The sequence below is a fragment of the Pteropus alecto genome, unplaced genomic scaffold, assembly GCF_000325575.1.
Source record: "Pteropus alecto unplaced genomic scaffold, ASM32557v1 scaffold123, whole genome shotgun sequence".
NCBI classification, from domain to species: Eukaryota; Metazoa; Chordata; class Mammalia; order Chiroptera; family Pteropodidae; genus Pteropus; species Pteropus alecto.
In genome coordinates this window covers 7,511,695-7,539,653 of record NW_006433950.1, presented here as the reverse complement: position 1 = coordinate 7,539,653, position 27,959 = coordinate 7,511,695, and the positions used below count along the sequence as shown (strand labels likewise).

The following is a 27,959-nucleotide window of genomic DNA, read 5'->3' as shown; positions in this document are numbered from 1 at the left end:
TTGCAAGTCAGGAAGAAAGCCCTTACCAAGAACCAAATTGGCCAGCATCTTGATCTTGGACTTCCCAGGTTCCAGAACTGTGAGAAATGTCTGTTGTTTAAGCCTCTTGGTTTGTGATATTTTGTTATAGGAGATTGAGCAGACTAATAAAAGAGTTACCCAGATGTGCAAAGGGAGCCTAGCCAGTGTAGAGGCCAAGAAAATTAAAGCTAAAGAATGTATAACTGAAATGGTTAGAAATAGACAAGAGCAGCCAAATGAGCTAATAGTGGGAGGAAGCCCTATCACCCACATATTACCGATAAGAAGCCTGGACCCAGAAAGGCAGAGGTGTCATATTGCTTAGTAATATGAGGCAGCACACAGACCAGAATTCAGGTCTCCTGGCTGCTGACCTCAAGCCTCTTCCACAACACTGCCATCTGTCTCCCTCTGGTGTCTCGATACCTGCTACGGTCTGTATGAAAGCTAACGACATAACAGGAAACTGATTCAAACATATTTATTATAATTTTACAGACTCTAAGTTCACTAATAATTCTGCAATACACGCTGGTGTAATGCGACACCAGGCCTGGGATCATCCCTCTGACCAGGCTATGTACCACCACCCGCAGCCACCTCTCTCAAGTGAGGCAGCTTTCTGAGTGTTTCCAGGTGCAGTATCTCGGGATGCTGGAGAGGGCAAGGGTGCAAGGAACGCCTCTGGGTGCCTGTGCTGTGCTGTGGATGAGCTGCCACGTTGGGTGGCTTCAGACCCTGACTCTGACTTAGAAGCCCCGGAGAGCATTTCTAAGGTCATGATGTGATCAAAGTGTCTGTGGGATGATGACAGGGAGGTGCTGAGTTTCTGTGGATTGAATGCTTGGATGACAGTCTCATTTTTCAATCACACAGCTGCAACACAGAGAGGCATCAGGAGGCCAGGCCTGGTATTCAGAACTGAAGAAGTGGCCCAATCCTGGGCCACAACTGTATTAAGTGCCCTGTGGTTTCCAGGTGGTTGTGGTAGTGACACAGGAATCCTTGAGTGTTTTCTCATTAAGACCCTGTTCCATGGATGGCACTTCGTGCTTTTCATTGCCCTTTAATGTATTCGCAGGTTTTCTTCTGGGCACTCTAGCTTACACCCCTTCTTGCTCACCGGCGCTGGTTTAGACCTGTCAAGTTCTTGAGCTGATAAAGGGATGGAAACAGTGATGAGGCCTTGCTCTACCTCCAGGACTCCAAAGGGAAAGATCAGGATTTTCAAGGAGGCATGTACGGCTATAAAACAGAGATCTGACATACCAAGATCCTGGAGTCAGCCATGTTTCTTGATGCCAATAAAAAATAAAGAAGTGGAGTATTTGGAATTAAGAGACAGGCTGAACCACTGTCAGTCTCATTAGCTTTCCAGTTTAAGGCTACAAAACCATTTGGGGTCAGTGATACATTAAATGAGAAGCACAGGGCCGGAGTAGGATGGGGGGAGAGCAGGGGCAAGCCGGGCAGTACTCACCGTCACTGCTGCACCCATGAGTCCTTGCACCAGTGCCTCTCCAGTGGACTTTACCTAGGAGTCAGAGTCAGGTTTTCTTAAGCCCCCACCACAAGCTTGAAGGTGAAAAAGGACAAAGCAGCAGGCCTATTAGCACTGACAGGTAGTCAAGAGGGCCCTGGGTACTAGAGGAAGAGCTGTGGACAACACAACCATAAATGGGCCAAATGGACGAAGGGTGGAGCTTCAGGAAGGGCTGGTATGAGGAAGAACCAGCCAGGCTCCCTGGGAAGGCCCTTGGGACAGTCAGCAGAGGCTGAAGGGGAGTAAGAGAACAGACAGGTGCCCAGCTGTGGCTCAAGGAGACAGTGTGCCCAGTGAGGAGGCTTCCCAAATGGCTAGCCCCCTTCTACCTGATTGGCAGTGTGGCCCATGTTCATCGCGTCATTAATCCGGTTTTCCAAGAAGCGCCAAGTGTCCTCAAAGTCTGGGGATGAGTCCTGCATCATCACCAGCTCTGTCGTGTTGTAGATGCCAGCCAGCACAGCTCGGCGAGTGTACCAGTTGAACTGCGAAGAAACCCACCCAGGAAGGTGGGTCACCACCACCACCACAGTGGGCTGGGTGCAGTCGGGGTAGTTTCTACCCAAAGACACAGGCACTCAGGGCTCCTGCCTGATTTCTTCTTTCCCTCCCAGATACCCATGTTCCTCTGGACGACACTACAATTCCCAAATGTGGCTGGGCATCAGCATTACCTGGGACATTAAAACGCAAGCTCTTAGCATTTAGGGTCAGTGGGTCTGAAGTAAGCGCCAAGAATCTGGATGTCTACTAAGCATCCCAGGTGACTTTGCTACATCCAGTCCTTTTCGGAACTGCTGGTGAAAAGACTAAGTCTTAAGCCATGTAAGTTCCAGGGAGGCTCTGTGGTCAGTTATGACCAAATCTTGGTGTGTTCATCAGGAAAGTGCTGGCTAGGACAGGGTCATGGACAGATTAGAACACCTAGGAGGAGCTGAGAGTTCAAGTCCTTCAGCCACTTCTGACTGTCCTGGCAAACTACACTTCAGAGCACTAGCTCAGCTGCCTTGTGTTTTATTTCTTTAATTTCTTCCCTTTCTGATTTCATTTTCCTACCACCTCTGTTGGTGGTATATTCCCACGGGGCGGGGGGCGGGGGGCTTTATTAAAGCACTTTGTTAGAACTGCGGTGGGAGTATCCCTTTGCTTCTCCATCCCAGATTCCATAAAGTACCAGCACATATTAATTTCTTTTTATGAGGGTATACTTTTGTTTTTTAATTTCCTAACAGAAATATGATAGCATTAGGAAGTTGAGTTCTTTCCTGGTGTCTGTTTAAAGGCTTATTGATCTTTTAGTAAAGTAGGCCAAGAGGAGCTAGGGGTAGTTTAAAAAAATTAAAAAATAAAAAAAAATGGGTGTCTCCATGGCATTAAAAAAAAATCAGTCTCGTGTAAAACATACTGAGAAATTCTGCTGCAACATCTAAATCTCAGAAGAAATGAGGAGAAAATTATTATAAAATGGCAGCCCAATCACAAGGCTCCCTGATGTCCTGTGTCACTACTACAGGGCAGAAGGAATAATCACTGGTTTGTGGCTAGAGTGCTGGCCCCTGAATGAAGTGACCTAGATCCCACTGTGGCCTTAGTCTCTCCTTACTAAGATGGGAATGACACTGCAGGCCCCCTGAAGGAATCTGTGATGAAAGAAACTTCACAAACTTCCTGAAGAAATGCTAGACCCAAGCCTTTTCTGGCATCCTGTGGGTCTCAGAAAGCACTCACATCAGTGGACTGGTCCCCAGCATAATGCCACATGTCGTCCACCATGTTGGTAAGCAGGTTCAGGCTGGGCGGGATGTTGTGAGGGAGCATGAGGATGCTGAGGGCCTGAAGAGAGAATGACAGCAGAATAGGTACTGCACACAGGTGACAACAGTGCACATAGGTGGCTGGTACCTCGCCTCTCCACTGAGGTATGTAAGGAGGCCTGCCCTGCCCAGCTCTCAGAGACCCACCATCTCCACACCCTCCTGGTGGCTAACCACCCTGAACAACTGATGGGAGCCAGGGACAGGCCCCACACTCAGCTGGCCCTGTCAGATTCTTAGTCCCTAGCATGTGGACCTGGGGATGCAGACAGCAGAGGGTCTAGCCTGGTCTCCCGGGGTCCTGAGAGCAAGGATGGGGAAGGCACCCATTCTGTAACGTGGGGAAAGTAGCAGAAATAGGAGGGGAACCTGGGGATAGTTTCTAGGTTCAAATTCCAGGCCACTGCCAGGGCGTAGATAAATTCCTCCATTTTGCTTGTTTGTTTAATTCAACTTGATTTCTGTTACCTGAAATCAACTCCTTGAAGTAATACAAGTGATGGCACAACCCAGAGACGCCTCCATTAGGAGACACCAACTCCTGACAGTACAAGGTCTTCCTACTTTACCAACTCTACAATCCACTGGCTGTGGCCTGTAGGAGCTGGACAGAGAGGTCCTGGACTGACTAGAAAGCTCTCTCTTAGTGACGGAGCCCAGAAGGAAATGTGCTGAATGAGGCAGCCAGGGCCTAATGCACTCATTCCCATCGTTTTAACTGCGAGGTGGAAGGAGCCAAGGCCATGGGTCTGAAAATCAAGTGTGGCAAACACAGGCAGGGGAAAGGACTTGACTTTCAGCTACACGCCCTTCACTGCAGGCGTTCAAACGTCTGACAACTGACTGACTGAAATTACGCGCTCAACAGTGTCCTGGCTGGGCAGAGGACACTAAATGATCTTTACATTCCTATATTTCTGATGTGCTTTGACTCTACTTTTTTAACTGAAAGAATAGCCCATGCTGTGACATGCTTTGAAACAGAAAAAAAGAAAGCTTCAGAAAAGGGGAGAAAAGCCCTTGGCGAAAATACTGCAATTCTGAAGCACCACACTGACAGTGTGAAAAGAAGTCTTGTCCCCTGAGATCTGGAACACAACAGGCCTGTTAATGACAGCTGATAAATGTGCCAACTTTTCTAATCTCCTTCATGGACTCCTCCTGACTGAAGACCTGCTGGCACACTCAGGCTACTGAGACCCCACCCAGGATGTGATCTAGAACCCAAGCCACTCACATCTCCAGAAACTAAAACACAGACGGCTCCGAGTTACTCTCTTGGCACCCCTAAATTTGAAACCTAGCTCTGCCAAGTGTATGGAGTATCCCTGAGTTTGTGGAGACAGTGAGTTGACTTCTGGAGTGTGCAAGGCCTTCCGAGTGAAAGGTGCTGACAATCATAAATGTGAACACATTGTTGGCCTGGGGCCTAGATATGGACTCTGTACCCGGGGCCAGTGCTCAATATACGGGATCAGCATTCTCAGTCTGGTTTCCACTGCATCCCTCAGGAACTGGTCTGTCTTCCTCTTCCTAGAAGAGGGAAAAGAAAACAGTGTGTCTCTGGGTCAAAGCAATGGGCTCAGCACTACACTGTTTACTCAGCCTAGGGAGGAGGGTCCCGCCAGCTCCAGCTGCTAGCCTGACTATAGCTGTCAGTGCCAGGCATCTGCCTGTTAGTCCCATGAGAGCAGCAGGGCTGCTCAATGCTCTCCTTTGGCTCTGCTTGGATTGGCCTCCTGGGGACAGCTGGTGGGGCCAGAGTTCCTCAATCCTGAGCTGCCATCCTGAGTAATAATGACAGGGGACTTACTCTGCCTGGCCCAGCTGTACCAGCTTCTGCTCCTCTTCTAGCACACGGGTGAGCCGAGCATTGCACTGAGTCACGAAATGCAGGATCAGCTCACTGCCATCATTCCCAAACATGCTGGCTGCCGCACTGGAGAGACCCAGAGACTACAAAAGGGACAAGGGGAAACAGAAATGTGGCCACGAGTGTCATGGACATGTGTTGCCTGTTCATCACTAGTGCCTCTTCCAGTTACAGCAGCTTAATTTTCAGAAGGCCACCCCGCTCTTCATTCTCAGCCCATGTGACTTGGGTGAAGCTGACCACCGGTCCCTCCACACTCCATAGAGCCCCTTGGTGTGTTGCAGAGCATGGGACGCAGGCTTGGGTGATGGGTGTTCAAGTGACTAGGCCAGGGATGTGCACAGACCAAACTCAGGCCCCGCGAGGTCACTCAGGACTTTCACCAGTGCTTCCTGGAAAGAGGCTCTGTCTTCCCATGGCGTGTTGCTGAGCTGCTTCCAGTTCCACGTGGGAAGGCCCCATGGAGGATGGAGCTCAGGGAGGAAAGCAGAGCGGATGCTGGGGAGACAGTTCCCAGCAGCATGACCTAAGAACGCTGTGCCAGAGCGACTTCAGACCTTGCTGTTACTAAATGAGCCAAAACATTCCCTTCCTTGCTTAAGCCAGTTAGAGCTGAGCTCTGACATTTGTAACCTGGAGTCCTAATTAAAAGGGGCTCAGTAAGAGCACTCAGAATTCTCTCCCTCATCCATTCACGCAACCTACATCTCTTGGAAATTAGGCCTCTCTGTTGCTTAAAAAAACCAAAACAACAACAACAAAAAAAACACAACAAAGCTTTTCTTCATGAGCAGTCAAGGAGTAAACAAGCTACAAAAATCCTTAGCTATCTTGATACACAGCAATTACTAAGCATCTTACTGGAGGCAGAACGCTGACAGCTACAGGGGCAGAAGGCAGAAAAGGAACAAAACAAATTTAACTCTAAATCCCCACCACTGGGAGTGGGGAAAATGCCTCTGTTTTGGTGGAAGTACACAGCCCGTTTAGAGAGCAATTTGATAATATTCACATCAACATTAGAGTTTAGCGGCATCGATAATGAAGGTGACTGCCTCCTTGCCATGTGCCAGGCACTCTGCTAAGCACATTTCATACACAAGCTCATCGTAGCCTCACAGCACCTCTAGCAGGTGGGTACATCATCACCCACATTTTACAGATGAGTAAACTGAGGCTTAAAGCTCTTAACCACCAGGCTATACTGCCTCTAATATGAACGTAACAGAACTTCAAAAATACACAAACTCTGAGCTAGTTACTAAATTACTGTCTCTCAGCTCCAAAGCTGCCCTTCCATCTCCAGCTCTGCGATGCAGAGGCTGGGGCTCTGCAGACCACACTCTGGCCCCACATCAGGGGGTGGGCAGAGGGAGACTGCAAGGCTGGAGGAAGGTGAGGCTTGCACCTTCCTGTTGACTTCTGTCTGCTAGCGGTTTGTGTGTGTACCATCTGGGGGACGAGAACACCTCTCTAACCCCTGCCTCCTCTCCCTGCCCTCCCAACCACTCAATCACTCCCTCTCTGTGCCAGTCCCCAGGGACCCTTCCTCCAGACTTAGAGACTCCAGTGCCAGCTAAATAGTGCCTGCTCCTCAGGGGTCTGAGTGTCACTGCCACAGGGACTCTCCTGCAAGCTCCTAGTTTTAATAATTCCAGCTCCTCCCTTTGTTCCCAGCCCTGGGGATAGGAGCTTCCTCCCGCATCTGCTACCTCCATAACATCTTACTGTTCTTTTTACCCTTGCAGTTACCTGCTCACCTGCTTTACACCAAGTTCATAATTCTGTGTATTAAATTCTCTATTTGAATAACTGATACGGTTTGTCACCTGACTTATACACTCTCTCAAAGAGCGACTTCTCTAAATGTGTCCTAAAGAAACCAACCAGAAATGTACTTAAATTTATATTGCACAAATAGGTTTATAATATTGAAAAATTGGAAATAACCCAAATGTTTACCAAGTGAGTTCAAATAAATACAACAGGTATTATGCAGCCGCTACGAATGGAAATATGCAGAGTGAAAATGCCCAGTTAACCACAGAATATTCAGAATAATCATATTTTTCCAAACAATCCTGTTACATTTCTGTCTGCTGGTTCCATAACTTTCTGTAATAATTCTTTTAAACCTCCGCTTCCTTCAAACCTTGGCCTCCTCCCACTCCTTCCTAACTCGGGCTCGTGAGACAAGCACAGCTACTGCATGGAGAACATGGAAACCATCCCAAGAACTTCCTTAATGTTCTTCCAGAAACCAAACCTGCAGCAGTCTCCAACCCTGCCCCTGACCAATTTCTACATCCCCCATCAGTGTTCAGACTTGCTTGAACTTCCATATCATGTCCAGAGCTTGGTACACACTAGCTTCCTTCTACCCTTTGCAACCAAATGCTTCTCTGCTTCCTAACCTTCTATTCACTCAACGTTGACCGGTAAGACTTATTGAGAAAAATAAGGTGTGCTGGTCTCCAAAGTGGTGCCTTCTTGAGAGTTTTCAAACACCACTGTTCATCAATTCTAAAATGCACATTTTTTTTTTCATTTTGAACAATCAGTATGAATTGTACACTTGATGATACATCATAGTTTAACGGGCAGCATTTTCCTTTTTTTGATGATGCATAAAATAACAGTGCTTCTTACAACTAATGGCATCTTAGAGTCAGTGAAATATAGTAGTTTTGATCTTAGGCAATTTTTGCCTAATCGGCTGCCTTTAGAACCTAACTCCCAAGAACCAACTCTATCTGATATTCCTTTTACATGAAAAAGTAGTTGAAAAATGAAGCTAATCTCACCTTACTGGGAAGCTCCCCCCTCCCCTAGCCCCACTCCCCCCCAAAAAAGAAGAAGAAAAAGGAAATCCTGCAGCAATGACGGGTTTCACGCTGGGCTGGAAGATGCATGAGGTTGGTGTGACTCCCTCCTGGCTGATCTTGGTCACGCTGCCCCGCCCTCACCTACACACACCTGGGCTCCTTCTGCAATTGCCTCTGCCGTCCACCCATGGGCCGGCACGAACTCCAGGGCTGCCGTCAGGATGCGGTGCTGCAGCTGCTCCTCACTCTCATGGTCCTCCTCCTCCTCGCCACCCTGGTCTGTGTACCTGAGACCCAAACCCAGGAGAGCTGTGGGGACAGAGCCCAGCACACCTCATCTCACTGCCTCCTGCTGGCATGCAAAATGAGCCTGACCGGAAACCAGAGGCTCTGTGCCTTCTCTAGGCACATGTTGAGAAGACGCTTACTTTGTGTCAGTAACAGTGTTACAATGCCAACACAGTTCAGTTATACCATCCTCCCCCACCCATACAGTCACTGAGAGAAGGGACGCAGTGAGCGAGGAGGTCGTGCCATAGGAAGGCACACACTCCTGCAGCTCCCCGGATTTCCGTTTAGAGCCCTTAGCACAGTTTCTTTATCTGTATTTGCACCAGACTGTAACTCTGAATAATATAAACAAGGGTTATATTATTCACAGGGCCTGGCACAAAGTAGATCCTCAAAAAACACTTGAACTGAAAAGTACTTTAATCAAGAGACCAAAAAAATGACTGAGAACACCCTCATTTCAGAGCTAGAGGAACTTCTCTATGGTAAGGTTAAGAAGAAAAAAAAAATCTAATGTAAATGTAAATTATTATTATTACTTTTCTGGAAGGCAATTTGGACCTGCATATGTAACAACATGTTATATGTGTATATCCTTTGACTCAGTGCTTCCATTGGTGAGAGAATGGCACATTTTATCATATTGTTTTTCATACCAATGAAGGAAATCTAAACATTCATCAATAAAAGATGCGTTAAAAAAATTTTGGACTGCTAACTGCTGGAATATTATGCAATCATCAAATCATAAAATAATGACTATGAAAAGACATTAGAAATGTACTGCTGAGTGAAAAAACAGGTTCTGGGAATAGCATGTATTCTGTATAGCAGGGGTCCCCAATCCCAGGGCCGTGGACCAGTACTGGTCTGTAGCCTGTTAGGAACTGGGCCACACAGCAAGACGTGAGCAGTGGCCAAGTGAGCAGAGCTTTATCTGTATTTGCAGCCGCTACCCCAGCACTAGCATCACTGCCTCAGCTCCACCTCAGATCATCAGGCATTAGATTCTCATAAAAGCACCGCTCACTGATGCCCAAAAGGTTAAGGACCACTCGTAGTGTAATTAATCATTATTATATATATAGATTTACATATGAAATATGCTTAGAGAAAGAGCTCAAAGGATATTCACAAAAATTGTTAGCAGTTATTTCTAGGTTTGTGAATTCTGGTAAATTTTGCTTTATTTTTTAAAACTTATTTATATTGTTTAGATGTTTTAGAATGTACAGACGCCATATTCATTTAAAAAAAAAAAAAGGTTCCTAAACTTTCAAAGATAGTCTTGAAGATATTGAAAGGTGAAAAGGGGGAACAGAGGAGAGGAAAGAAAAGAACGGCCATACCCGGCATACGTAGTGGCCAGAAATGGGTGGACTGGGTTCTCCTGCTTACCTAGGGGGTGAACGAGGAGCCTCTGGATTGGGTTTTTCTGACTCCTGTGTCTCAGAATGTTGCTGAGAAAAAGAGGGGGGAGGTTGCTGCTTCTGCTCATCTGAAGACCTTAGTTGCAGAGCTGAAGCATGGAAGGCACGTGGCAACAGGGCTGGTCGACAGCGGGACACTGAAACAGAAACTGAGCTAGTCAGTCAGGGACACTTACCAGAGAAGACACTTTAAGACCCTTTGAGGGATGGGGGAAAGGAAAAGTAGGGCCGTCTACTCCAGAACCACTTATCCGAGTATTGGGTCTCAGACAAAAATCTTGGGTAAATTGGCAACCTAGAGACACGACATGGAGGTAAGAGTATGAGCTGGGAAACAGACGCCCTGGTTTCTAGGCCTGTTTCCATCATTTGTTAGCTGTGTGGTAATGAGCAAATCACTTCATCCCAACAAGGCTGACTTTAAAATGTGCAAATTAAGAGCAATAACCTCAACTTGCTCTATGGGAGTGAGGCTGAAACAAAAAGTGAAAGTGACTTGAAAATGTTGCATATTTATATATCATGGCAAGAGTACTGGACCAGAAATTACAAGGTCAGAATACCAACTCTCTGGTGTTTATGAGGTGTCTGTCTGCTTTCTCATCTGCAATATTGCAACACCCCATTTACTTCAGAAAAGGGCTTTTAGAAAGTAGAGTAGTTATTTCCTAAGCACAGGCTCATACTACTCTTTCTCAAAATTGTGTTATAAAAAAATTTCAAGTTCAAAGAATCGTGGCATGAACACCTGCATATCAATCACTTAGGTTCTCTATATTTAGCCATCACATTCTTTATTCATCAATCCAGCTTATTTTCTGATGCATTTGTTGCAGACCTCGGTATTTATCTGTGAACATTTCAGCATACATATCATTGACTAGAGTTCAACATTTATTTCCTGTTTTATTGCGCTGATATTTATATACAATGAAATGCGCAAGTCTTAACCGTGTCAATTCTGAGTTTTGACAAATGTATATATACTTCTATGACCTGAACCCCTATCTAGAGATTATCAACACCCCCGAAAGTTTCCTCATGTTCCCTCCCAGTCATTCTCCAAACTTTTGAATTTTTCACTCTAGTTTTGTCTGTCCTAGAATTTCATCTACATAGACTCATACAGTATGTCCTTTTTGTGTAAGACTTTTGTTCAGTATACTTTTTAGATTCATATTTTTGTGTAAATTAGTAGAGTGTTACTTTTTATTGCTTAGTATTCCATTAAGAAATGTTGTTTTGTTGATGGACACCTGGGCTGTGTCAGTGATGGCTATTATAAGTTGCTATGAATATACTTGTACAAACCTTTTTGTGGACATATGCTTTCATTTTTCCTGGGTAAATACCTAGGAGTGGATTTGCTGGGTCACAGGCATACTTTTAGTAAACATATTTAGTTTGGAATTTTGTACAAAAACAACAAAAGGGCACACATTTTTTAAAAACCCATGGGGGGCTAACTCAGAGAAAAATGATTTTAAAAGAAACACAACACAATGTGTAAAAATATTAAGATTTTAGTCTATGTACAGAAAAAATGGAGCAAATAGTCATAAAACTTTGAAAGGGCCAGAAGAAAGACTGAAAAGCCACTGAGGTTCACGAGCTTTCAGGTGAAATACGGGAGGATGTTCATTTCATGTTATATATATTTATGTTAATGTGTCAATGCATATCGTATTTACGGAAATTGACACTGGTTTTCCATTTATGGTAGTGACATAAATTTTCCTCTTTTAAGAAAATGTCTATATTTTTAATAACTCAAATGTATAAACAAAAATACCTACTATATAGTGGCAAAGACAGTACACGGATCTATTGTAGTGGTGGGGAAATGACTGACAGGAAACAGCGGACTAGGCGCTCTTTGTGGCTGTCTCCAACTCATTACCAGGCCCACGCACTTGGCAATGGAGTTAAGAGACTGGGTCCGAGTCTGCCGGTTTTGCAAACAACGAGCTGTGTGACCTTGGGCACCCACGGCCCTCTCTGGGGCTCTGTCTAACTCCATTAAATGAGGGACAGGCCTTGCTCCGCTGCTCTGGCCCCTCACAGATGGAGACTGGGGGCAGAAGCCAGTCAGGGCCCGTTCCGTTCAACACCCGCACGCCGGCGGCTCCGCGCCGGTGCCCTTCACCTCACCTTGCTCGCGGGCCGCCACGACGGCCTTGTCCGCCCCGCCGCCAGCCCAGTAGTCCTCGCGCCCCCTCCCTACACCTCCCCGCTCCCCGGCTGGGCCGCCCCCCTCACCGGGTAGACACCGCAGCCGCAGGAACCTCCAGCCCGCTCGGCCCAGGGCTCCAGACACGGCCACCGCTGCCGCCATCTTGGAGGTGGGCACGCCGCCGACGGCGACGCGAGGAGCAGCACTGGGAGCGCGTCGCGGCCACTTCCGCCCTCCCAGCGCCGCCGGAGCCTCCTCCTCTCGCGAGAGGCGCGTGGCGCGGAGCCGGCTACTGAACAGAATCCGGGAGCGAGTCGCGGTTAGCAGGTGAGCGCTGTTTGGGTGGCCCGAGAGCCGGATCTCCCCAACGGTCTCCTCCCGGCCCACCGTCGTCCCGAGATCCTCTCATTTTTCTACTCCCAGTCCTGTCCTTCGGTGAGAACGTAGCTATGGCCACCTCCCTGGCTACCACAGCGGGTTTTTGCCCAGGGAAGCCCGTGTGAGGGGCCGGGCAGGGCTCTGCTCCGGGCTCCTGGCGCTGTGGCCTCTTTGCCCGTCCTGGGCTGCCTCATCTTTTGTGCTGCGAGCCTGGGTCTGAGGTCCTCGGGACAGCGTGCCGAGGAGGAAGAGCCCCGAGTTGGGGTCTCGGATATCTGGATCTGAGACCCGCGGCTGCCAGTAGCCAGCTGTTGTGACCTTGGGCCTCAGTCCCTCAGACACTGGGGGAGCTGGTTTCGGTCTTTGAGAGAGCCCCCGGGTTGTACTTTTGAGCCAGTGACTTTCCTGAACCTTCAGGGTGTTGAGTTGCTATAATTAAATATTTTCCAAACTGGCCAGATCGGAAGCACCACCTAAAATACTTGTTAGTAAATCGGATACTCAAGTCTTTCTTTTAGAGTTGATTCAGTAAGTTTGGGTGTAGTCCAGGGTTTTTTTAACAAATGCTCCCAGGTGATTTGTAAGATCTGCAGGTTTGGGAAGGGCTGGTAGCACGTATTCAGATATTGAGTGCCAGGCTCCCTGGGTGACTCAGGGAGATCATGGACTAGTCTCTAAATCAAAAATGTAAAATGCAGAGCGCCTCACTGGGATATGTATCTTCAGGCTTCATATTAGTAAAGTAAATGGTTTGGGGAATTAGGGACTAGTGACGACAGGGACTAAACTTGTCATTCTGTAAATTCTGTGTTTGCAGTTAGACTCTCGTCTTTGTTTTGCACACCCCTTACCAACTCTAGTCTTTTCAAAATATCTTGCTCTCCTCTGCACGAGTGTGAGGGAAGCCCTGCTAAGCCAAAATGACTCCCCAAATGTTAAAATTTCATATCCATATTTCTGGATTTCAGTAAAGTGGATCTCTCTAGGAGGTTTTTTGTTTTGTTTTTGTTTTGTTTCTGAGTTCTGTCCACTTTTCTTCAAATAAGCTTTTCCTGTGGACATTCTAGCACTTGGATATCTGTCTTGAACCCTTAACTCTTGACACACAATTACCTGGAGAGTCTTCCATTTCTTTTCCTTTGATTTTACTGTTTCCTTGCTGATAATCTTTTATTTTTTCTGCATGCATGAGCTTCAGTCAGTTCATTTTAATTAAAATTTTCGGATAGCTCTCAGTATTCTCAGAATTTTTTATGACCCTGACTTAAAAGGATTCAATTTTTATTTTAAACTGATACCCAAACTTCAGTCTTAGATTTTTTTTTTTTTGGCCCCCTTCATCCTTAAGAAAAGCCAAATGCCTCAAAATTTGATGTTTATGGGGTACCTTAAAAATAAATAAGTGCATCTCCAGAAGTTATCCTCAGACATCTGCTGTCACTGCCTGCTAGTGATATTTTAAAAGAGCCATGGACCAGTGTGTGCAGCAGTCACAGTTGGAGAGGTGCTTAACAAGTCCAGTGATGTGACAGTGACTTCTCCTCCACCTCTTTTTAATTGTGAAACCGAGCTCTGAGTCATACATCTAAGTATGTTGACTTAAATGCCGGACATTTTTTCCTTATTTATTTATTTTTTTAAGACAGATTGACAGCAGCACAAAACTCTGATGATGAAAAGCTCACGCTTTGGCTTTTAGATATTTAAAAGAACTTTCCCATTTTATTTGGAAAGTGCTGACTGAAAGTGGTGACTGTGTCTTTTTTGAGGGTTAATGCTTAATAAATGTATTATATGAGCTCCCTCTTGCCATAGAAGATTAGTTTGGGAGGATGTGGAACACAAAGCATTTTACATTCTTCTAGTTTGCTAACACAATCCCACTAGAGTACTATAGAAGATATCATAAATGTAGCTCTTATACTGTGCAATTCTGACAGTGGCAAAGAAGTTTCACATCTCTCCCTGGAGAGTCCTCCCAGTGGGCATGGCTGAGGAGGAAGACCAAAGTTTATAGGACTATTTGAAGCAAAGGCAAGTAAACTGGCCACCAAGAAGTGGAGGCTCATTCTTTTAGAACATTATTTTATGGAGCTCTATATACCAGGTTCTATTGAGTGCTTTGCATATTTTTATATTCTCATTTACTTCTTACATCAGCCTTACAAAATATGAAGTTATTATCTCTCCTGTATTGATGAAAAAAGAGAGAGGCTAATAATAACTTACCCATGTCATGTAGCTAAGAACTAGAAGATCTAGCGGTAGATAAAACCCACTTCATCTGTATTCAAAACCTGTGTTCTATAAAACTGCCTTCATAAAGGGTGCTGGAAGGGTCTAGACATCTGGCTTTTTGTTTTTCTCTAGCTAGTAAGTAACCTTTGGCCCCTCAGTTCTTTCATGAGAATTTTTCTGTGAATACAGTGCAACGTTATAGTAGTTACTGTTGAGCAGGGAGCTTGTCATCTCTTTCTAGTGTCCCAAGGGAGAACCTGTTCCAACATCATTCTAGAAACAGATTATTTCTTATAACTTAATGCCCAGCAATCTATATTCCTGTCTTCCCTGGCTAGCTCTTAAATGTGAGATTCATCCCAAGTCGCTCACCTTAAAAGATTTGCGAGGCTTCTTCCTCAATATCATGTGTCAATTAAAAGCTTGAAAGTTTTAGTTTGTGATTGTGCACTTTTTAGGGATTCGAAAACCATAATTCATTGACTGAGGAATACTGCTTGTCTGATAACATTTGGCATCCTTTTACTGTGACTTGCAGTCAGGTCAGGTCAGGATACTAAAGAGTGTGCATTCCACGTGGAAGGAACTACACAGAAGGCATGACAGAGTGAAAATGCAAAGGTTTTCCAATGGAACGAGGAGGGATTCACTTTGGAGAGGTGGGAGATACAGGTGGAGCCAGATTATGGAAGACCCGAATCCAGAAGACTACTAAGTTTTGACTTTGCTCTAGAAAAGAAACCCTTTAGTAACTGCTTTAGGAAATTAGCAAAAAAACAAAGTACTGTAGTACTGAAGGATGACTGGCTAACCTGGGCATATTTTGTAGGCAGAGGGGCAAGTCATTTGAAGTGAACATTTTTAAAGAAGGAACAATGTAGGGGACATAGCTTAAAATCAGTCTCAGAGTGTCTGTGGTGGCATAATTGTTAGCCACCTCTGCAGAAGATAGTGTTCAGCATAAGACTGATCCATGCTTGAGGTCCCCACCACAGCTCTGTCTTTGTCACTTACTAGAGCTGTTTTAAATTGGAAACCCTGTGGCATTAATGTTTAAGACAGAAAGGAGCAACTGAGTAGAGTGCTATCTCCTGGCCGATTCATTGTGAGCACGCTGTGTACTCATCTGGGTATCAAGTGGCAGAGAAAGTCGACCCACTGGGAGGAGTTTCTATAGGTTAAAAGCATGGGCTTTATAGTCATATGGACCTGGATTCGAACCCCAGCTCTTACTTGATCCACACAACGCTTACTGGTTGTATGACCTGGGCAAAGTCAATGGCCTCAGATTCCTGGCTGTAAAATGGGAATAATATCTAGTTTAAGGTTGTTTTGAGATTCAGTTGAGATAATATATAAAAAGTGCTTTGAACGGTCTAGTTACATGTTAAAGACATAGTAGATACTATTGATCACATACATTGATCATATTTTGATGAAAGGAAAATATTTAATTTGCTAAATTTAATAACGCGTCTCTTTATTTAAAAACATTAAGTTTGTGGTTGGGTTTATATCTGCCAATTTATTTGCCTTCCTTGCTGAGTCATATTTCTGCCTAATCAATGTCCTGCGTTTTATATTCTGGTCAAGCTGAGTTGTCTCATATCAAAGAGGAAATAATCTTTCTGAATTCAGCCTCCTTACTTGACTGCCAAGTCAGGATTCTCACCAAGAAAGCCACCTGCCTTGTTTGGGTGTGTTGGGGTTGTGAAACTTTGGGATAATAAGTTTATTTGTTCAGACTCTCATATCGATAGTAAGAAATGCAATCAGCATTTCCTGGTGGGAGGTCAGAATTAGGTTGTAATTCTAATCATACTCGATGGTGCCTTGTGGATTAAATTGCACTTTTGTCTCTGCTCAGTCTTGACTTTCCTTTGGCCCATTGTTTTTAGGTCCATCGCGCTGCAGGCATGGCAGACTTTGGGATCTCAGCTGGCCAGTTCGTGGCAGTGGTTTGGGATAAGTCCTCCTTGGTGGAGGCTCTGAAAGAGCTGGTGGATGAGCTTCAGGCGTTGACCGGCAGTGAGGGCCGAGTGTCCGTGGAAAACATCAACCAGCTGTTGCAGTGTAGGTACCCACCCAGGTTGTCTATACAGGGCGCGGGCTCGGGGTGGGGGAGATGGGTCAGTTTCGATGAGTGTGCTGCATTTCTCTTGTTCCCTCATAACTGAGTTTTTTGTTTTGAGTGGCACGTGAAAATAGTGGCTGGTCACCCTGTTGTTTTTCAGTCGAGATATAGGAGACTTAGGAGTATAGTTGACGATTTCTATAAGCATGCCCTTGTTTCTTATTAGAGATCCCACATTTTTTTTAAAGTCTACTCTTCATCCAGCTTCCCCTTTTACTTCTTTCCCTGAGCCTATGAAAGGATGTGAAAGTAGACCGAGGGAGAGCAGGCAGCAGCGTCAGTGCCCCTCTTAGTAATAACGGCGGTGTACCAGCGTGTGCTGCACAAGTGGGTGTGCGTTCTGCAGAGCCAGGCACAGGCCTTTATGGGGCTTGAGAGGCCTGGGGATTGCTTCTGGGGTCCAAGTGGTTGCTGATTAGGGTCTTTCTTCTTTTCAGCTGCCCACAAAGAATCTAGCTTCGACATTATTTTGTCGGGTGTAATTCCTGGAAGCACCACTGTGCACAGTGCTGAGATTTTGGCTGAGATGGCCCGGATCCTTCGGCCTGGTGGATGTCTTTTTCTGAAAGAGCCAGTAGAGACAGCTGTAGGTAAGAAAATCTTCATTTGAAAGACTAGCATTTAATAGACTTGAATCAGGTATGTTTGCAGCATCTCTCTGAGCAGTAGGTATCGTTTAGAGATCAATATTCCTACAGCTAAACCTTCTTCTAAGGGATAAATTATTGTAAAAATCTGAAGCAACACGTCTGAACAGATTGTGATCTTTAACCCATTAGTAGTAAAATATTAGGAAGATGCCTGTATGAAAATGGCTGCGTCCATTAACAGGTGAATGGTTAAACTGTGGTACATCTATACCACGGAAAACTATGCAGCAGTAAAAAGGAACAAACTATTGATGTGTGCAACAACTTGGATGGATCTCAAGGGAGTCATGCTGAGCGAAAAAGCCAGTCTCAGATGGTTACATGCTAGACGATTCTGTTCTTTTTTTTTTTTTTTTTTTTTAATTTTTTAAATTTTGTTCCTTTAACACTCTTGAAATAAAGTTACAGTGATGGAGAGCAGATTGGTGATTGCCAGGGGTTAGGAGTGGGAGGGAGGGAGTGTGTATAGAGGTAGTAGGGGGTTCCTGGTGGTGATGGAACATTCTGTATCTTGAGTGTGGTAGTGGTTACGTGAATCTACATGTGTGCCAGGATTGCATAGAACTACACACAAGTGCATGGAAAACTCGTGAAATATGGATTAGTTCTGTGGACTGTCAGAGTTAGTTTCCTGGTCTTCATATTGTACTGTTGTTGTGTAACACATTACCGTGGGAGAAGTGAGGGGAAGGGTCCTCGAGACCTCCCTGGACCCCCTTCTTTTAAACTCCCTGTGCATCCATAGTTATACTTTAGAATTCGTGACTGGAAATCTGGGAGTAATGAGATAATTATTGATAATTATTGATTCATGTGAAACTAAGGATAGAATCTAAGAAATAAAAACATCTCTTTTTTGATCGAGTGGTAAAGTGTCAAAGAGTTATTCAATTCTGAATTTTTAGCATTTTTTGCTAGACTTCTATCAAAATGTGATGACTTAGTTCATCAAGTAAGGTAATAGACATGAAAGTATTTTGAAATCTATAAAGGTGCTTATATGGAAAAATAAACTTGTGATGTTTATAGCAGATATCAGCATTCTTTGTTGGGAATATAAACCTTGGGTAATTAAACAGTATCTTTTGTCAAAACTATAAAGAGAGAATACAGTGTTTTAGAGTTTTTAAGCCTCTTTCTCAGTCATTATCCAACACCCCCTGGAAGGTTAGATATTTCCAAGAAGCAGAGAGTGATAAGAAATAATAATAATAGAATTACTATATAACACTTAAAACACTCAAGAGTATTGATAGGAAATTTAAATTAAAATATTATCACTAAAATGTATATACGTTAAACAGAATAGATTATTATTGTTTTAATGCCTGCTGACTCAAATAGGTTAGAACCTTTATTATTTTTCCTGCTTTGACCTATAAAGCTATGGATTGGGGTTTTTCTCTTGGCAGTGAACAATAGCAAAGTGAAGACGGCATCCAAGCTCTGTTCAGCCCTGACTCTTTCTGGTCTTGTGGAAGTGAAAGAGGTATGTTGGGAGATGACCTTCTTTGCTGGGAATTTAAACCTTGGGTCACTAAAGCCAGTATCTCTTTGTCAAACGATACAAAGAGAATCAGGAGGAAATAACAGCCCTGAAAGTGAGGTAATCAGTGTCACTTACACTAAGAAATAAGTTGAGACGTAGTTTGCATGTGAGATACATGGTACCTTAAAGGACAGAACCTCTGGAATTCATCTCTTGAAGAGATTCAGCTGGGGGTCCCATGTGAGTTGGGGCATATTCCGGTCTCAGTGTTGGTTTGGTGGCGGTGACCGCCGAGGGAGGCAGAGCGGGACACAGATCTCTGAATGGACACGAACCCTAGGCCCACGTGAAAGGCAGCCTCCTAGATCTTCCTCCGATATTCGGTGGGAGGCCGGGGTGGTTTGGAGGGGAAAAATCCCATTTCTGACAATTAAGTAGACATATTTAGATCAAATAGAAGTGTTTCTATCTGTACATTCTTCTCCGATGCTGAAATTTTCTAGTGTGAGAGGTAAGTGTGCTGTGAGTGCTGTCACACCGCTGATCTGCTGCGTGGCCAAGGGCCTTACTTTCTCAATGCCTGCCCGCCCTTATTTTCCTTTTTAGTTTAAGTTTTTTTCATTTTTTATTTTAAAATAAAGGATGCTCACAAAAATTGAATTAATACTGAAGAATATTGACGATAAAGTGACATCCCAGTCCTTGCTCACACTTCCTTTCCCGAAGGAAGCCACCAATACATTCTGTTGTATGGCCGTTGAGACCTTTTGAAATGTATTTACAAGTATACACACACATACACATACACATATTTTTAATGTAAACAAGGTCGTATGTATATATTGTTCAGTCGCTAGCTGTCTGGACATTTGTCCATCTCAGTGTTTGCCCCTCATTCTTATTAATGGTTTGACAATATTCAGTGCTATAGATGGGCTACGATTCATTTCACCGTTCTATAATTGTTAGGCACAGAAGTCGCACCCCCATCTTTTTTTCTATTTTTACTTTCCAAGGAGCATAGCATTTCCCTCCCCCTGTGGTTCTCTTCTTCTTAGGATGTGAATTGGTGGTGGGCCTGCTTCCGCTCTATAGGTTTGGATCCTGTTCAAAGCCCATGTCTGATTCATCTTTATAATCATATCACAACCCGCACAGTGACTCGCCTTATACCTACTAGACGGAAACTTAAACACTTTAAAACTTTCCAAAGGGTAGGCTCAAAGTAGACATGTAGACAAAAGTTACATTTCAGGGTTACAATCAGTGAGCAACTGATGTGAGGCATGAGGTGACATCTGTTATCTCCCACTGCTAAACTGTGTATGATAACAGCCCACCATTCTGTATACCGAACATATAGAAATGAGTATTCGAAGCCGATATAGGTGGGCGTAGTAGAACATCATTCGAGGGAGTGTGACCTAATCCTTTTGATGTCTTGAATTCCAGCTACAGCAGGAGTCCTTGAGCCCCGAGGAGATACAGTCTGTCCAAGAACACCTGGGTTACCATAGTGACAGCTTGCTCTCTGTGCAAATCACAGGCAAAAAACCCAACTTTGAAGTGGGCTCGTCTAGTCAACTTAAGCTTTCCATTGCCAAGAAGTCTCCTTTGGGTAAGACTACACATTCTTCTGTCTGAATGGGCCAGAAGGACATTAGAAATCAAGCCAAACCTGAATGAGGCGATGATAGTTTTAGAGGCTTAGTCCTTCCTTAATTTCTGTCGTTTCCAGATGTACTATTGTCCTAGGCATTTTCAAATCCAAAACTGAAATAATGTGTAGATGTTATTTAATTCAGCCCCTTCTGCACCAGAGGACACTGAGGCCTCTGGGTTCTAGAGGCCTGGGTCACATAGTTTAGTTAATGAAGTCTTTCCAGGCCTCAGAATTTTGACATTTATCCTCCAAAGACCCCATGGTGGTGGTAATGGTAGTTAAGAGTGCCCTGCTCCTTTTCCTATGTGTCCTTTACTTCCGTGCCAGTAAAGTCAGCTTTTCTTACTTTGGGGATCCTAAGTAAAAATATTGTAAAAATATTTCTTCTGTTCAGAAATCCAGTCTGCCCTCTGCCACTAGTCTCACCTTTCCTATCACTTTTTTAATGCCTGAATTGAGAAAAGTGCCCCAGCTGCGAGGTATGCAAAATTTTATGGGTACATTCACACTGCTCTGTTTGACCGTCCAGCCTAAATCTTCAATAAATCCTTTGGAATCCTACCTGACCTTTAGATTCATAATTCCAGGTTGGGTAAGAACAGCTTAGGTGAGCAGTTTGTCCCAAGGAGGGTCTGAGCATGCAGTTGTGGCAGTGATCACCAGGGGGTGCACTTTCCCCTAAGGACCGTTTGAAAACAGGCCACACTGAATCCTGTCTCAGTCTTTCTTGGGTTCTCCTGGCCTTGACAGAGACTCAGGAGGTGGGAGGTTTGTGTTTGCCACCGATTTGTGTTACATTGCCACCATCAGCTCTAGAGCCTTCTCTCTTGTATGTAACAGGTTTATGTGAGGCTAAAGCTTTGCTATTCATGATACTTTTTGACACACTTTCTCATTTAATCTCCACATCACCTGCAAGAGGTGTAAGCAGTACCATTAGCCACATGGTGCTGGGATATAAACCAAGATAAGGAGAAAACCAAGATAAGAAGGAGAAATCAATATGGAATGGAAGTTAAAAGCGTTAGACAGACTTGTATTTGTGGTTTTGTGTAACTGGCCTAAGTATCTAAACTTGTTGTCTCATCTATAAAATTAAGATGACAGATAACCTCAACTAAACTAGATGATGTGTGTAAAATGCGTCATATGGTGTCCGGGACAAACCAAGGTCTTAACACATGGTGACTTCTGCTACTATCATAAAGGAATTGGCCCCAATTCATGCCCTTTATAAGCGGTAGAGCTGGGCCTCAAACCCAGCCTTTTGACTCCCAGTCCAGTGTGTTCTCTTCGTAGTATCTCTATAAAAAGTACCTATGTCTGCTTGTGGTTTATTTCCGGCTGCTTTATAGAGCTCTTTTCCTTTTATTGATTGGACTCAGTGAAGCCTGCTGTGGACCCTGCAGCTGCCAAGCTCTGGACCCTCTCAGCCACTGACATGGAGGATGAGAGCATGGTGAGTCGGCACTGTGGTCACTTGGTTGGTTTCTTTTAGGCCCACTTGGGTATGAATGGCCGTAGTTTGGAGTGGCCTTTCTGGACTTGTACGTTTGAAAGGCTCAGCGTCGTGACTGTGCCTGTCACCAGCATTTTTCAGTTAGAAGGAAACTCCACATTTACTTTTAAATTTCTTTTCTCTCATTTCATGTGATAGATTTAAGATTCCTGTGGCATGTGTAAACCTGAAGAGTTTGTCAGCTAACGTATATTCATTGGCTTATTTGGCCAAGTCACTGAACACTCACTGTCTTTGATCAGTGCTGTCTCATATAAAGTTCATTTCTATAACCATTGAAATTAAACCAACAAGCAAAATAGATTCTGGTTTGCTTACAGATTAATTGTCCACACATTTATCACAGAATGATACAAATATCATTATTGTCCTTTTTCTCTGGAATTATATAGAAATAGTCTCTTTTTTACCTGACAGTCTTTTTTATATGTTCAAATAAATATAGCGTTTCTCTCTTTGTTCCTCCTGTCCCCACCACCCACGTGCACACACATACGTATTCTCTACACACTATGAGCCAGTCCCCAGTCCCCTCACGACCTAATGCATCTTCTGTGCACAGTCTCCTTCCCTCTGGTGTAAACCTGCTACTACTGCCTGTGACCTCCTCCTCAGCTTTTCATTACCGGAAACCATGATCATGTCACTAACAGCTTTGAATATTCTCTAGGATCTCATTGACTCAGATGAGCTGCTGGATCCAGAAGATTTGAAGAAGCCTGATCCAGCTTCCCTGCGGGCTCCTTCATGTGGAGAAGGGAAAAAGAGGAAGGCCTGCAGGAACTGGTAAGTGCCAGCCTAAGCAGAGTCTGCCATGCTGCTTCTGGTGGCTTCCGATTCCCAAGGAATCACAATACTCTACTATAATTAAAACATACATTTTATTGTGAAATGCATCATACATACAGAGGAGTATATTAAATAGTTACATTTTAAACAATAATAAAATGAGTACCATATACCGATCGCCCAGGTTAAGAGTTGGAAACATTACTAGCACCGTAGAAGTCACCACTACACGCTTCCTCGGCCGCATCTTGCTCCCTCTTCCCCACAGAGGTTGCCATTCTCCTGAGTTCGTGTTAACCATTCCTGGCATTTTTCATAGTTTGCCACTTATGTGTGAATCTCCAAACAGGATATTATTTAGTCGTGCAGAACTGAGTAGTAAGCCCAAACCCGACTATGCAAGGAAAGGCCAGTGTTTTGTATCTAGAAGGCTCTCAGAGAAAGATAAGGTCACTGGGGCCTCTGGTCTGGCTTCTTTGAGAATCTGCAAGACTCCCTTCCAGGGAAGCTAACAGGAAGAGTCACGAGTGAGTTCCAGAAGCCAAGGACATGGCACAGTTAGAACACCTGGCTGTAGTGTGGTGCAGGGACTGGATGGCCAGCAGAGGGAGGTCAGAGGGAGGTCAGAAGGAGTGGGCTGCTCTGTTTTCTGCACTCAGCTCACTGTAGCCTAAGCTGTCCTTTCAGCCTGTCAAAGCAGGACACTTCCACGGGCGAAGTGAGTATCCTTGGCTGATCATTAGGGTGTGGAGGGGAGAACTGGGTGCTGAGTAGTGGCTGCCCTATGTAAACAGGGCATTTCCCTGCTGGGTCCCCCATTCCCACCACTTGTACTGTCCCCCTAAACAGCCTCACGCCTTTATCTCATCCACCTGGCCCCGTAGGCATTCGGGTTAAGACAAACAGGTATAAAGAGAAAAGCCTTATTGCATGTTTTGCCACTGCCAAGGGTTTGGGGTTTCTGGGAGGTGGCGAACCTCACTCATCAGCTCCTGGTTTTCCCCCAGCACTTGTGGCCTTGCCGAAGAACTGGAGAGAGAGAAGTCAAAGGAACAGACGAGCTCCCAACCCAAGTCAGCTTGTGGAAACGTAAGTATTAGGACCATTACCCAATATTCACAAAACTCCCGGGGGCATCGGGCATCATCCTAAACTACACAGAGTAGTTTAGGCTCCAGCTGCAGGAAATTTACTGCCTCAATATTTTACTCCTAGGCGGATACATGAGGACATGTATGTAGGTCGTAATGGGGACTTCACGCTATCTCCTGAGAGTGGGTTCGCGTGCTCATGCCCAGAGCGGGGGCTCTTGTTTCTTATTTGTGCCCTTTTATTCCTACTTCATGGTGGGTGTGAGGTTCTTCAGCCATTTGGCTGAGCTTGGCTATGGTTTGAGCTACTAAGAACATAGAGATATGGCCTCCCAAGGAACTTCTCTAGACCATTATTTTAGATCTTAAAAACTTTTGGTGTTAGGGTCCCAGTTGGACCTGCAAATGCACCTAGCCATTCCCTTCTAGTCACTGTGGCCGTATCATGGAATTGGGGATCCCGTTCTTCCGGTCTGTATCTCTGGGATAAGCTGACACTCAGCTTTCAGGTATGATTGTCTCTTCTCTTAACAGTGCTACCTGGGCGATGCTTTCCGCTGCGCCAGCTGCCCCTACCTCGGGATGCCAGCCTTCAAACCTGGGGAGCAGGTGCTCCTGAGCAATAGCAATCTCAATGATGCCTAGAAGGGACCCTGCGTGGGACACATCTGCTCCTCTGGCTGACTCCTGTCACTCAAGTCCCACTGCAGTGGTTCCTCCCATCTCTGTCCCACTGCTGTGGTTCCTCCCATTGCTCACACCTGTTGGAAATCCATTTGTCGGGAGGGTGCTTAGTAGACAGTGAAGCTGGCTGTGGGATGCAGTGGTGAGTAGTGCTGCTGTGGATCAAAAGACCAGGCATCACGGGGCCCGGTTACCGTGAGCGGGGGCGTTTCTCCACCTAGTGTTAGGGAACCAGGGCGTGTCCTAAAGAGACCCCTCATGGTGTCAACATGCTGACCATAACCCTCCCGAGCCCAGGCATCCTTAAAGTGAACACTGACAAAGAGGGCCTCTGCCCCTATTCAAAACTTAGCAATTGTGCCGCTGCGTGTCTTCCACAGTTGGTGGTTTTTCTCCACATGAAGTTCCTGGTGACATGGCCAAGTGTCTCATGACCTCAGGGCATCAGAGGAATCACTCATTGGTTGCTGTGATCATAGCCAGAGTCCCTCTATCCCCCTTCCACCCCCACCCACTCCCGTTTTAGTGTATTGCATCTGTGTTCTGTTGTCGTTTCTGTTAATCTACAGTTATTAAACTTGTGTACCTCCACATATCAGTTATGAAGAGGGGACGTGTGTGTGTGTGTGTGTGTGTGTGTGTGTGTGTGTCTGTCTGTCTGACGAAGCCATCTAAGCTCAACTTGGACCACAGAACTTCTTTTTGGAGAGACTTAGTGGCACACGCAGATGGGGCCGGTCTTGCACTTAGGGACCAGGACCTCTCTCCGTCTGCTTTGAAGCTACCAGGTTGATGAGAATTTAGCAGGACAGAAATCTGAAGTCACAGTAAACCTCTCCGAGCAGGACACCCTTAGTTCTTCTTGCCCAACCACGCAGGCTTGGAGTGGATCTGGCCAGATAGCTGGAGAGATTGTGTGGATTTAAGAGACCTGGATTTTTATATTTTACCAATAAACAAGTGTTCATTGGTATTTGCCCTTGAAACTTGACTCTCTAAGTTTGCTTTTGCTTATTCCAGTCCCTGCTGGTGAGTTTTAGTTATGGGTGTGGCAAAATTCTAGTTTGACAGCCAAGCCTCTGTGGTCAGCAGAGTTCTGCGATGACCCCCAGTGTCCTTGCAGAATCCTCTACCCTTGAGTTTGTGTGGGACCTGTGAACACGATGGGACTTCGCTTACTGTGGTTAGGTCACATTATGTGGGAAAAGTGAGGCTAGCGTCCCTAGTGGACCTTCTGTGACAGGGGAGATTGTCCTGAGTGGGCCTGACCTAAGAGTCGGTCCTTTAAAAGAACTGGAGAACCAGTTTCTCTTGCTGGCTTTGTCTGGTCGCCATGTGGTGAGGGATCTGCAGGCCAGGAACTGCAAGCAGCCTCTCGGAGGCGAGAGACCCCACCGACTGTCAAGGAGAAAAGGGGCCCTCAACCTTACACCCCTGAGAACCGAAATCTGAACTGAAGAACCACGTGAGCTCAGGAGAGGGCCCAAGCTCCAGGAGACAGTGCAGCCCCCTGAGTCCCTCACTGTGCATGGACTCCTGGCCCTCAGGATGTGACAGGGTGCATGTCTGGTTTTAAGCTGTTTGTGGTAACTTGGGCAGCAATGGGGAAAGTGTTACAGCCCGAGTAGGTTTAATGGTAACAGGTGTTTATCATGCTGCCTGGCAGCGCTGCTGTGAGTTGCTTCCGCTGCAGCTGCCAAAGTGAAGGGCGAAAATCTCTACCTGCAAGTCGAGGACAGGAAACCCTGAGCCAAAGAGCTTCCTGGGAGGGACTTACGAGAGCGCTGGGCAAATGCCAGCTGTCCTTGCTGACCTGATCCTTGTTCTGGTTCCCTGCTGCTGCTGGCAAGAAGGTTGACACTGCTCCTGTCCCCTCCACTTGGCATGGTTCATAGTCCCATGTATGCAGCTGCTGGTCACGCCACATGAGGGTTCAGAAGGAGGCCAGCCAGCTTGAAGTCGGCCAGTGTGATGGGGAGGCTTTGCCGGTCAGCAGCACACGCCTGGCCTTGGAGCTCAGCTATAGCTCAGTGCAGCAAGGACACACACGGGAGGGGACTGCCAGTCCTCACGCCTTGTGACTTTGGAAGTCACAGTTCTGGGGAGGTTTTAAAGCAAAAACAGTCTCATATTACATTTGAAGACACTAGGTGAGACAGAGCGTCCTGCTCCCATCAGTCACCTGCGGCCCTCTAAGGGTGGAGGTGCCAATGTCCGTGGACACTCTGAGTCAGTGGGCCTGAGGTAGGGCTGGGGAATCTTAATTTTTTTGTAAACTCTAGTCTCTTGCTTAGAACCTGGCGGCACGCATTTGGGACTTCCCCTCTCCCTGAAAGCTCTCCAAAGCCGCAGGTGGAGGGGGCAGCAGAGCAAACCGCACCTGGAGATTGGGAGACAGCCCAAATGGAACCACGGGAAAGTTGGAAGAGGGCCAAAAGCACGGGCTTTGGAGCTGGAGCATGGGAGGGCGAGAAGGGAGGACAAGTGAGGCCACACCTGCTCCAGGCTGAGGGCTCCCTGAGTCGCAAAATCACCCCCACCCCACCCCCATTCCACTGTAACGGATTCCAGGATTCCAGGTGCTGAGGCAGGTGGCGGGGCTGGAGAGAGAACCTCACAGGAGCCTCGTGTGCCGGCAGCACTGTTGGGCAGGAGCAGCGAAGCTTTGCTTTGTGCCCATTCTCCAGCCTGCTGTCTGTTGTGGGGGAGGGGAAGGGACGGCTACACAGGGCACCATTACCAGGTAACAGTGAAGATGCAGCCAGGTGGGAACTGTCCCACACTGTTGAGGGGTTACTTTGGACAGTTACACCCTGTAGTGTCAGTTTATCTCTGCCTGTGTATTAGAATCACCTGAGTAGCTTCCCCGCCCCCAAGAAAAACAACGGAAACAACTATGCCTGGGACCCCTCTTCTCCAAAGACCAGTTCAGTCAACCTTTGCAATAGAGCCCAGGATGTCAGCATTTTGCAAAGCTTTGCCAGACGATTCTAGAGTACATCCAGTGTTGAGAACCACTGCCCTATAGAGAAATTCTTTTACACATGTACCAGAAGACAAGCTAAAAACTGCCCAAAGCAGCACTATTTGAAATAGCACGAACCTGGAAGTAATCCACATGGCCCTTTACAAGAAGATGGATGAATGAGTTGTGTCAACACATGGTGAAAAGTTATGAGCTGTATCTGTGCATCAATACGGAAGAACCTCACGGAACGTGAAGCCACAAAAGCAAGTCACAGAAAAGCATATATGAAATGTTATCTTTTATATAAAGTTCAAAAGTTTAAAAATGTAAGACGCATCAATCAGTGTTAGAGATATACATGTACGTGTATTCATATATACATATGT

General features: G+C 45.7%; 2 protein-coding genes across 4 annotated transcripts; one reads left to right on the top strand and one right to left on the bottom strand.

Annotated features, from left to right (window-relative positions):
* Positions 1-486: 486 nt before the first annotated feature.
* COQ9 (coenzyme Q9) lies at positions 487-12,190 on the bottom strand. The gene is made up of 9 exons (XM_006908788.3): positions 12,057-12,190; positions 9,766-9,934; positions 8,228-8,363; positions 5,192-5,334; positions 4,827-4,911; positions 3,293-3,397; positions 1,894-2,049; positions 1,502-1,555; positions 487-1,176 (listed from the first exon to the last, which is right to left on the bottom strand). The coding sequence occupies exons 1-9, from the start codon at positions 12,130-12,132 to the stop codon at positions 1,141-1,143; spliced, it is 960 nt and encodes a 319-aa protein (XP_006908850.1). The 5' UTR covers positions 12,133-12,190; the 3' UTR covers positions 487-1,140.
* CIAPIN1 (cytokine induced apoptosis inhibitor 1) lies at positions 12,160-25,591 on the top strand. Of its 3 annotated transcripts, none has more exons than XM_006908787.3 (9): positions 12,160-12,297; positions 16,485-16,659; positions 17,158-17,310; positions 18,783-18,859; positions 20,312-20,477; positions 21,908-21,981; positions 22,712-22,827; positions 23,838-23,919; positions 24,456-25,591. In XM_006908787.3, exons 2-9 carry the CDS (start codon positions 16,503-16,505, stop codon positions 24,564-24,566), a joined length of 936 nt encoding a protein of 311 aa, XP_006908849.1. In that variant the 5' UTR covers positions 12,160-12,297; positions 16,485-16,502; the 3' UTR covers positions 24,567-25,591. The 3 variants fall into 3 exon arrangements, with proteins under 3 accessions (XP_006908849.1, XP_015442430.1, XP_015442429.1); XM_015586944.2 differs by lacking the exon at positions 24,456-25,591 and adding an exon at positions 24,351-24,431; XM_015586943.2 differs by having other exon boundaries at positions 12,269-12,405.
* Positions 25,592-27,959: the final 2,368 nt, after the last annotated feature.